Source organism: Salvelinus fontinalis, unplaced genomic scaffold, assembly GCF_029448725.1.
Source record: "Salvelinus fontinalis isolate EN_2023a unplaced genomic scaffold, ASM2944872v1 scaffold_0004, whole genome shotgun sequence".
NCBI classification, from domain to species: Eukaryota; Metazoa; Chordata; class Actinopteri; order Salmoniformes; family Salmonidae; genus Salvelinus; species Salvelinus fontinalis.
In genome coordinates this window covers 561,513-573,560 of record NW_026600213.1, presented here as the reverse complement: position 1 = coordinate 573,560, position 12,048 = coordinate 561,513, and the positions used below count along the sequence as shown (strand labels likewise).

At 43.8% G+C, this 12,048-nt stretch overlaps 1 protein-coding gene across 2 annotated transcripts in view; it reads left to right on the top strand.

Moving 5' to 3' along the window:
* The window catches only part of LOC129841927 (NACHT, LRR and PYD domains-containing protein 12-like), a 51,999-nt gene extending 40,173 nt beyond the window's left edge, over nt 1-11,826 (top strand). For both annotated transcript variants that reach the window (XM_055910296.1, XM_055910298.1), the window contains 3 exons: nt 7,516-7,689; nt 8,498-8,544; nt 9,053-11,826. In XM_055910296.1, the coding sequence (XP_055766271.1) occupies nt 7,516-7,689; nt 8,498-8,544; nt 9,053-9,573 (742 nt within the window). In that variant the 3' untranslated portion in view covers nt 9,574-11,826. The remainder of the gene's footprint in view (nt 1-7,515; nt 7,690-8,497; nt 8,545-9,052) is intronic.
* The last annotated feature ends 222 nt before the right edge of the window (nt 11,827-12,048 follow it).

Here is a 12,048-nt window from a genome sequence, read left to right as displayed (position 1 = left end):
ATGTTGAGAGGTTAGCATGTTTTGTTGTAGCCTCTGTTATTGGTAATGTTGAGAGGTTAGCATGTTTTGTTGTAGCCTCTAACCTTCTCACTCATTATTATTCATGATTCATTCATGATTTTTCTTAATCATGGCATCAGGATTAATTTATTATTGTTTAGAAACATGTTATCTACTCACTTAGACAGAAATTACTCCAGTCATCATCCACCATTCAGTTACTTTTGGACAAAACACAACCAAAATAATCCGAAAACAAACTGCAAGTGCAACCAACAAGTTCACAATCAAATACTCAACTTTGACTACATTAATACACTATAAGTGAATTGGTCAGAATACGTATGACTTCTTCAAATAGGGGGACTCGATACATAAAGTGCTTTCATTTCAAATCCTGAAACGTTTGACCCAACTTCTTCAGGCTGCAAGCCCGACACCGGTACACTTATGACAACATCCAGCTCAAGTGCAGGGCGCGAAATTCAAAATGTATTTTTTAGAAATATTTAACTTTCACACATTAACAAGTCCAATACAGCATTTGAAAGATAAACATCTTGTGAATCCAGCCAACATGTCCGATTTTTTAAATGTTTTACAGCGAAAACACCACGTATATTTATGTTAGCTCACCACCAAATACAAAAAAGGACAGACATTTTTCACAGCACAGGTAGCATGCACAAAGCCAACCTAACTAACCAAGATCCAACCAAACAAACCTAGAAACAACTTCCTCAGATGACAGTCTTATAACATGTTATACAATAAATTTACATTTACATTTAAGTCATTTAGCAGACGCTCTTATCCAGAGCGACTTACAAATTGGTGCATTCACCTTATGACATCCAGTGGAACAGCCACTTTACAATAGTGCATCTAGATCTTTTAAGGGGGGGGGGGGGGGGGGGGGGGCCGAAGGATTGCTTTATCCTAGGTATTCCTTGAAGAGGTGGGGTTTCAGGTGTCTCCGGAAGGTGGTGATTGACTCCGCTGTCCTGGCGTCGTGAGGGAGTTTGTTCCACCATTGGGGTGCCAGAGCAGCGAACAGTTTTGACTGGGCTGAGCGGGAACTGTACTTCCTCAGTGGTAGGGAGGCGAGCAGGCCAGAGGTGGATGAACGCAGTGCCCTTGTTTGGGTGTAGGGCCTGATCAGAGCCTGAAGGTACTGAGGTGCCGTTCCCCTCACAGCTCCGTAGGCAAGCACCATGGTCTTGTAGCGGATGCGAGCTTCAACTGGAAGCCAGTGGAGAGAGCGGAGGAGCGGGGTGACGTGAGAGAACTTGGGAAGGTTGAACACCAGCCGGGCTGCGGCGTTCTGGATGAGTTGTAGGGGTTTAATGGCACAGGCAGGGAGCCCAGCCAACAGCGAGTTGCAGTAATCCAGACGGGAGATGACAAGTGCCTGGATTAGGACCTGCGCCGCTTCCTGTGTGAGGCAGGGTCGTACTCTGCGGATGTTGTAGAGCATGAACCTACAGGAACGGGCCACCGCCTTGATGTTGGTGGAGAACGACAGGGTGTTGTCCAGGATCACGCCAAGGTTCTTAGCGCTCTGGGAGGAGGACACAATGGAGTTGTCAACCGTGATGGCGAGATCATGGAACGGACAGTCCTTCCCCGGGAGGAAGAGCAGCTCCGTCTTGCCGAGGTTCAGCTTGAGGTGGTGATCCGTCATCCACACTGATATGTCTGCCAGACATGCAGAGATGCGATTCGCCACCTGGTCATCAGAAGGGGGAAAGGAGAAGATTAATTGTGTGTCGTCTGCATAGCAATGATAGGAGAGACCATGTGAGGTTATGACAGAGCCAAGTGACTTGGTGTATAGCGAGAATAGGAGAGGGCCTAGAACAGAGCCCTGGGGGACACCAGTGGTGAGAGCGCGTGGTGAGGAGACAGATTCTCGCCACGCCACCTGGTAGGAGCGACCTGTCAGGTAGGACGCAATCCAAGCGTGGGCCGCGCCGGAGATGCCCAACTCGGAGAGGGTGGAGAGGAGGATCTGATGGTTCACAGTATCGAAGGCAGCCGATAGGTCTAGAAGGATGAGAGCAGAGGAGAGAGAGTTAGCTTTAGCAGTGCGGAGCGCCTCCGTGATACAGAGAAGAGCAGTCTCAGTTGAGTGACTAGTCTTGAAACCTGACTGATTTGGATCAAGAAGGTCATTCTGAGAGAGATAGCAGGAGAGCTGGCCAAGGACGGCACGTTCAAGAGTTTTGGAGAGAAAAGAAAGAAGGGATACTGGTCTGTAGTTGTTGACATCGGAGGGATCGAGTGTAGGTTTTTTCAGAAGGGGTGCAACTCTCGCTCTCTTGAAGACGGAAGGGACGTAGCCAGCGGTCAAGGATGAGTTGATGAGCGAGGTGAGGTAAGGTAGAAGGTCTCCGGAAATGGTCTGGAGGAGAGAGGAGGGGATAGGGTCAAGCGGGCAGGTTGTTGGGCGGCCGGCCGTCACAAGACGCGAGATTTCATCTGGAGAGAGAGGGGAGAAAGAGGTCAAAGCACAGGGTTGGGCAGTGTGAGCAGAACCAGCGGTGTCGTTTGACTTAGCAAACGAGGATCGGATGTCGTCGACCTTCTTTTCAAAATGGTTGACGAAGTCGTCTGCAGAGAGGGAGGAGGGGGGGGGAGGGGGAGGAGGATTCAGGAGGGAGGAGAAGGTGGCAAAGAGCTTCCTAGGGTTAGAGGCAGATGCTTGGAATTTAGAGTGGTAGAAAGTGGCTTTAGCAGCAGAGACAGAAGAGGAAAATGTAGAGAGGAGGGAGTGAAAGGATGCCAGGTCCGCAGGGAGGCGAGTTTTCCTCCATTTCCGCTCGGCTGCCCGGAGCCCTGTTCTGTGAGCTCGCAATGAGTCGTCGAGCCACGGAGCGGGAGGGGAGGACCGAGCCGGCCTGGAGGATAGGGGACATAGAGAGTCAAAGGATGCAGAAAGGGAGGAGAGGAGGGTTGAGGAGGCAGAATCAGGAGATAGGTTGGAGAAGGTTTGGGCAGAGGGAAGAGATGATAGGATGGAAGAGGAGAGAGTAGCGGGGGAGAGAGAGCGGAGGTTGGGACGGCGCGATACCATCCGAGTAGGGGCAGTGTGGGAAGTGTTGGATGAGAGCGAGAGGGAAAAGGATACAAGGTAGTGGTCGGAGACTTGGAGGGGAGTTGCAATGAGGTTAGTGGAAGAACAGCATCTAGTAAAGATGAGGTCAAGCGTATTGCCAGCCTTGTGAGTAGGGGGGGAAGGTGAGAGGGTGAGGTCAAAAGAGGAGAGGAGTGGGAAGAAGGAGGCAGAGAGGAATGAGTCAAAGGTAGACATGGGGAGGTTAAAGTCACCCAGAACTGTGAGAGGTGAGCCGTCCTCAGGAAAGGAGCTTATCAAGGCATCAAGCTCATTGATGAACTCTCCAAGGGAACCTGGAGGGCGATAAATGATAAGGATGTTAAGCTTGAAAGGGCTGGTAACTGTGACAGCATGGAATTCAAAGGAGGCGATAGACAGATGGGTAAGGGGAGAAAGAGAGAATGACCACTTGGGAGAGATGAGGATCCCGGTGCCACCACCCCGCTGACCAGAAGGTCTCGGGGTGTGCGAGAACACATGGGCAGACGAAGAGAGAGCAGTAGGAGTAGCAGTGTTATCTGTGGTGAGCCATGTTTCCGTCAGTGCCAGGAAGTCGAGGGACTGGAGGGACGCATAGGCTGAGATGAGCTCTGCCTTGTTGGCCGCAGATCGGCAGTTCCAGAGGCCACCGGAGACCTGGAACTCCACGTGGGTCGTGCGGGCTGGGACCACCAGGTTAGGGTGGGCGCGGCCACGCGGTGTGAAGCGTTTGTATGGTCTGTGCAGAGAGGAGAGAACAGGGATAGACAGACACATGGTTGACAGGCTACAGAAGAGGCTACGCTAATGCAATGGAGATTAGAATGACAAGTGGGCTACACGTCTCGAATGTTCAGAAAGTTAAGCTTACGTTGCAAAAAATAAAAATAAAATACAAGATCTTATTGACTAAAATGATATAGTACTGCTGGCTGGTGAAGTAGCCTGGCTATAAATCTATGTTTTGTTCGAAAAATGTGCATATTTGAGCTATAAATCAGTTTTACATTGATGCTACCATCACAGCTACAGTCAGAAATAGCACGGAAGTAGCCAGAGTAAATACAGACACCAACGTCAAATACCTAATTACTCATCATAAAACATTTCTGAAAAATATATGGTGTATAGCAAATGAAAGACAAAGATCTTGTGAATACAGCCAATATTTCCGATTTTTTAAGTGTTTTACAGCGAAAACACAATATAGCGTTATATTAGCTTACTACAATAGCTAACACACAACAGCATTGATTCCAGGTAATCGGTAGCGATCGCACAGTTTGACAGATATATGAAATAGCATCCCAAATTGGGTCCTACCTTTCTTGATCTTCCATCAGAATGTTGTACAGGGGGTCCTTTGTCCAGAACCGTCTTTGTTTGGATTCAGAACCACCTCTTTCCCTCTTGAATTAGCAAGCACACTGGCCATGCGGCGCTAAGCTGTCCATCCTGAACAAAACCAGACAACGCAACACGCCTAACGTCCCGAATAAATTTCAATAATCTAATGAAACTATATTGAAAAAAACATACTTTAGGATGATATTGTAACATGTATCAAATAAAATATAAACCGGAGATTGTATTTGCCCATAACGACAGCTTTCCAGAAGGCGATTCCAGGTTCAACTTCGCGCTTTCGAAAAAAAAAAAAATGGCGGACCCCTCATTCCAAGATGATGTATTCAACCTCAGAACAAGATAATCAACTCATTTCTGCTCTCACTTCCTCTTGACATCTAGGGGAAGGTGTATGACGTGTATGTATACTCCTAAGTGTCATGCCCATTTATAGGCAAGCTCTTGAACAGAGACCTCGCGTTCAGAAATCTCACTTCCGGATAGGAAATGGGCTGCAGAATGAGTTCTGTTTCACTTAGAGAAATAATTCAAACGGTTTTAGAAACTAGAGAGTGTTTTCTATCCAATAGTAATAATAATATGCATATTGTACGAGCAAGAATTGAGTACGAGGCCGTTTGAAATGGGCACCTTTTTCCTGGTTACTCAATACTGCCCCTGCAGCCATAAGAAGTTAAACAATTTAAAGGCAATGCCACCAAATACTAATTAAGTGTATGTAAACTACTGACACTCTGGGAATTTGATGAAATAAATAAAAGCTGAAATAAATCATATTCTCTACTATTATTCTAACATTTCACATTCTTAAAATAAAGTGGTTATCCTAACTGACCTAAGACAGGGGATTTTTACTTGGATTAAATGTCAGGAATTGTGAAACTGAGTTTAAATGTATTTGGCTAAGGTGTATGTAAATTACCGACATCAACTGTATGTATTAAAATATCCTCAAATAAAAGGTGACATTATTTTCTGTCATCTCATATAATACATTTGACCTCCAATCCAAATGTTGGAGTACAGAGCCACATTTAAAATGTTAGCTTCACTGTCAAAATAGATATGGTGTGGACTGTATACTCAATACAATCTAAATCTGATACCTCACTGTCTGTCTTTTGACTGATACTGCTTTTTAAACTGGTCTGGTCAGTCTATATTTGTACCGTACATGTTTCTATCTGCAGGCAATACTTTGATCATTTGGCATTTCTAATAATGATACATTAAATATCATAACATTTAATTTTCATGAAATCACAAGTCCAATACAGCAAATGAAAGATAAACATCTTGTGAATCCAGCCATCATTTCCAATTTTTAAAATGTTTTACAGCGAAAACACAATATGTATTTCTATTAGCTAACCACAATAGCAAAAGACTCAACCGCATATTTTCACAATTTTTTTACCGCATAGGTAGCTATCACAAAACCGACCAAATAGAGATATAATTAGTCACTAACCAAGAAACAACTTCATCAGATGACAGTCTTATACCATGTTATACAATAAATCTATGTTTTGTTCGAAAATGTGCATATTTGAGGTATAAAATCATGGTTTTACATTGCAGCTACCATCTCAAATAGCACCGAAGCAGCCAGAATAATTATAGAGAGCAACGTGAAATACATAATACATAAAACATTTATGAAAAATACATGGTGTACAGCAAATGAAAGATGAACATCTTGTGAATCCAGCCAATGTTTCAGATTTTTTAAGTGTTTTACAGCGAAAACACAATATAGCATTATATTAGCTTTCCACAATAGCCAACCACACAAACACATTTATCAGTAGCAAAATGTAGCGATTGCAAAACCCAGCAAAAGATATTAAATTATTCACTAACCTTACCAAACTTCATCAGATGACAGTCCTATAACATCATGTTACACAATACATATATGTTTTGTTCAAAAATGTGCATATTTAGAGCTACAAATCCTGGTTTTACAATGTGAATACGTAGCCAAAATGCACCAAATTGTCCGGAGATATTTTGGACAGTGACCTAATCTAATCAAATAACTCAACATAAACTTTACTAAAAAATACATGTTGTACAGCAAATGAAAGATACACTAGTTCTTAATGCAATCGCCGTGTTAGATTTTAAAAAATAACTTTAGTACGACATACAGCTTACTTTATAGCGAGACAGCGCCCGCCAAAACGCTGGATAACAGTACAAAACATTTTCAACAGAAATACGAAATAACATCATAAATGGTTCCTACTTTTTCTGAGCTTCCATCAGAATCTTGTACAAGGGGTCCTTTGTCCAGAACAATCGTTGTTTGGTTGTAGAATGTCCTCTTCTCCTATAGAATTAGCAACCATAGCTAGCCAAGTGGCGCTAAGCTGTCCAAAATCCGTCGATGCAAACAACGCAATACGCCAAAACCCCCGATCAACGGTGAAAATTCTGATAAAACTATATTAAAAAAACATACTTTACGATGATATTGTCACATTTATCAAGTAAAATCAAAGCCGGAGATATTACACGTCTATACCGAACGCTTTTCAGAAGGCAATCCAGGGTTCCTTCCCGCACAAAGGAAATATGTGGTCACGTCATTCCAAACGTTCTTGTTCGGCCTCAGATCAAGCAAGACCATTCCACCTCTCACAGCCTATTGACATCTAGTGGAAGGCGTATGCAGTGCATGTCTATCCATTGATTTCAAGCAAATGAATGGGGAGGCCCTAGAACAGAGCCTCGATTTCAGATTTTTCACTTCCTGACAGGAAGTTTGCTGCAGAATGAGTTCTGTTTTACTCACAGATATAATTCAAACGGTTTTGGAAAGCTGAGAGTGTTTTCTATCCAATAGTAATAATAATATGCATATTGTACAAGCAAGAATAGAGTATGAGGCATTTTAATTTGGGCACGAATTTTTTCCAAAGTGGGAACAGCGCCCCCCTATTGACAAGAAGTTAATTTATGAATCTGAACATTTTGAAAAAAATATACTGCCACTATTTTCACCACCAAACAGTGTGATTTTAATATGATTTGACTCTTTGCAGGCTGTCAGGCTGTCTAGTCACAGAGGAAGGCTGTGCTTCTCTGGTCTCAGCTCTGAGGTCAAACCCCTCACACCTGAGAGAGTTGGACCTGAGCTACAATCACCCAGGAGACTCAGGAGTCAGACTGCTCTCTGCTGAACTGGAGGATCGAAACTGCAGACTGGAGAAACTCAAGTATGTAGAGGGTTTATGTCAATGTTCATATCAGACATGTTTGACTTATCAGGCTAGTTAAGACAAACATGCTAACCACCACTTGGACAAAGTTATATGCTGACTGTGTGTGTGTCCAGTGTGTGTCTCCCGTGTGTGTGTCTCCAGTGTGTGTGTCTCCAGTGTGTGTGTGTGTGTGTCTCCAGTGTGTGTGTGTGTGTCTCCAGTGTGTGTGTGTGTGTCTCCAGTGTGTGTGTGTGTGTCTGTGTCCAGTGTGTGTGTGTGTGTGTCCAGTCTCCAGTGTGTGTGTCTCCAGTGTGTGTGTGTGTGTGTCTCCAGTGTGTGTGTGTGTGTCTCCAGTGTGTGTGTGTGTCTCCAGTGTGTGTGTGTGTGTCTGTGTCCAGTGTGTGTGTGTGTGTCCAGTGTCCAGTGTGTGTGTGTGTCCAGTGTCTGTGTCTCCAGTGTGTCTAGTGACACACACACACACACACACTGGGCACACTGGACACACACACACACTGGGGACACACACGCTGGACACAAACACACAAAGGACACACACACACACAAACACAGGACACACACATACACACATACACACACACTGGACACACACACACACACACACTGACAAACATTTGCTTGAAGTTTTATACTATATATCTGTGTGTGTGTGTGTGTGTGTGTGTGTGTGTGTGTGTGTGTGTGTGTGTGTGTGTGTGTGTGTGTGTGTGTGTGTGTGTGTGTGTGTGTGTGTGTGTGTGTGTGTGTGTGTGTGAGTTCAGGTGTATCACTCAATGACTGTCTCTTCTTCTGCTTACCGCTACAGTGTGGAACATGGTGGAGAGAACACAATGAAACCTGGGCTTAGAAAATGTGAGTGTTGACTGCTGTGAAGAATATGACTAAGAATAAGTCTTAATTTAAGTCAAAGTCAAAGACCACCATCATTACTTACTTGGTCATATTAAATATCATTAAATATCAGCTGTAGTTCTACAGAAGCAGAAATCAGGGATACCAAAGTTAACAAAGTGTTGCTTTGACAATGTGTGTGTCTGTGTGTGGCGCATTTGTGTTACATTAGAAATGTGTGTTTGTGTTCATGATGCATACAGGTGTGTGTGTGTGTGTGTGTGTGTGTGTGTGTGTGTGTGTGTGTGTGTGTGTGTGTGTGTGTGTGTGTGTGTGTAATTAATGGGAATAAGTGTGTTTTACATTACCATACAGTATAACATATGATCATTCAACAAGTCTCAAGTTACCTTAACTTCTCCTTTTGATACCTAGAAACATCTACATTAAATGAATTAGTGAAAAGTGAGTTAACATTCTAATGTGAATGACAATGATTTCTAATATTGTGTCTGGTTTCATCCATCAGATGTCTGTGATCTCACACTGGACCTAAACACAGTAAACAGACTCCTCTCTCTGTCTGAGGAGAACAGAAAGGTGACATGTAGGAGAGAGGAGCAGCCGTATCCTGATCACCCAGAGAGATTTGAGTACTGTAAACAGCTGCTGTGTAGAGAGGGTCTGACTGGGCGCTGTTACTGGGAGGTAGAGTGGAGTGGGAGGGCTGATATAGGAGTGACATATAAAGGAATCAGCAGGAGAGGAAGGGGTATCGACTGTTGGCTTGGACACAATGACAAGTCCTGGAGTCTGTTCTGCTCTGACAACAGTTACTCTGCCTGGCACAATAATAATCGGACTACCATAGACGTCCTCTCCTCCAGCCCCCACCGAGTAGGAGTGTATCTGGACTGGCCAGCCGGCACTCTGTCCTTCTATAGAGCCTCCTCTGACACACTGACCCACCTGATCACATTCACCTCCACATTTACTGAGCCCCTCTATCCAGGGTTTGGGTTTGATTATGACTCCTCAGTGTCCCTGTAAATAATAACCTGACACACACATGTGACACACACATGCACACGGACACACTGGACACACACACACACACACACACACTGGACACACATTGGAAACACACACTGGACACACACACACTGGACACACACACACACACTTTGGACACACACACACTTTGGACACACACACACACACACACACACATTGGACACATACACACACACACATACACATTGGACACAAACACACACACACACACACACACATATACTCATTGGACATATACACGAACACGCTGGACACTCACACACACAAAGGCACACACAGACACAAACATAGGACACTGGACACACACACACACTGGACACACACACAGACATACACATTGGACACATAGACACACACACACACACCTACTGGACACACACACACACACACTGGACACACATATTGGACACACACACATATTGGACACAAACACGCTGGACACAGACACACACACACACACTGGACACAGACACACACACACACACACACACACTGGACACAGACACACACACACACACACACATTGGACACACACACACACACATTGGACACACACAAACACACACACGACACACACACACATTGGACACACACACACACATTGGACACACACACACACACATTGGACACACACAAACACACACACGACACACACACACATTGGACACACACACACACATTGTACACACACACACACACACACACACACATTGGACAGACACACACACAAACACTGGACACACACACACACGCACACACATGCTGGACACACACACACACACATTCATATTGGACACACACACACACGCACACATATTGGACACACAAACACACTGGCTACACGCACTGGACACACACACACACACACACACACACACACACACACACACACACACTGGACACACACACACTGGACACACACACACGCATGATCCTATAATTGTGAGGAACTTAACACAGGACCTTCAAATGAGGACCATCATTTCTGTTTGGGAACAAACAGACACCTCATTCCAGCACCAAGTGGTCCCACAAACACACAGTTTCTGGATCACAGGTTCTAGAACAGCTTTTATCCCAGTTAAATCAGTTTCTGGACCACAGGTTCTAGAACAGCTTCTATCCCAGTTCTATCTGCCTTTTAAATCAGTTTCTGTACCACAGGTTCTAGAACAGCTTCTGTCCCAGTTCTATCTGCCTGCTAAATCAGTTTCTGGATCACAGGTTCTAGAACAGCTTCTATCCCAGTTCTATCTGCCTGTTAAATCAGTTTCTGGACCACAGGTTCTAGAACAGCTTCTATCCCAGTTCTCTCTGCCTGTTAAATCAGTTTCTGGACCACAGGTTCTAGAACAGTTTCTATCCCAGTTCTATCTGCCTGTTAAATCAGTTTCTGGACCACAGGTTCTAGAACAGTTTCTATCCCAGTTCTATCTGCCTGTTAAATCATCAACCTAAACTGTTTTCATCAGACTATTAGAACATGACTGAACCTTTTGGTTCCTTTTCTGATCTTTTACCACTTTGCATTTTAATGATATATTTTACTGTTTGTGTTTGTACCACAGGAGGTTGGTGGGACCTTAATTGGGGAGGACAGGCTTGTAATGGCTGGAGGGGAATAAGTGGAATGGTATCAAACACGTGGTTTCCATGTGTTCCATTTCATTCACTCTGTTCCAGACATTATTATGAGCCGTCCTCCCCTCAGCAGCCTCCTCTGGTATGTACTGTCCTATATGTGAGAGCTCCAACAAGGAATTACAATGTATGTATTACTTTTAATACCTGCAAATGGCAAATAAACCACTTGAACTCCTTATGAATGTCTGCAGCCGACTAGACTGTTGGCGTCTGACAAGAGGTGAAAATATTACAGGAATATTCTGCAAATGTTGATGAAGACGTCACTCAATACACCCAAAACAACATGCTGTCTTTCCACAAGACTCCCATGAAGTTACAGTGTGACGTTATGAGTTGACGTTAAAGTAACATTCTCAGAACATACTGCACTTGTTTTATACTGTTTTAGATGGATCCTGTGTTTAAACATTTAAACTCTTACAATAACAACGTTAAAATACCAATGTGATCATTTGTTGTATGTCTTTTATGTTGAATAACAAATTGTACAATTATATATGGACATATGCTGCATAGTTATACAAGTATACAAGGATATATTGTACTTTTCATAATAAAACATACTTGAAACAAGAAAAAGCATGTTAATTGTGAAAACAGTTTCGTTATTGATTTCACATTGCCTCTGCCAGTCGCAGGTTGACGTTTGTCATGAATCTTGACCTGGAGGCAGAACTGCGTAATTTCCTCTAGATATGCCAGCTGCAAAGTCAAAATTGGCTGTGGAAAATAATGTTGTTTTAAGGTCTTAAACCTTTTGTCAATAGGGGGGTGCTATTTTCACTTTGTAAAAGATCGTTCCCA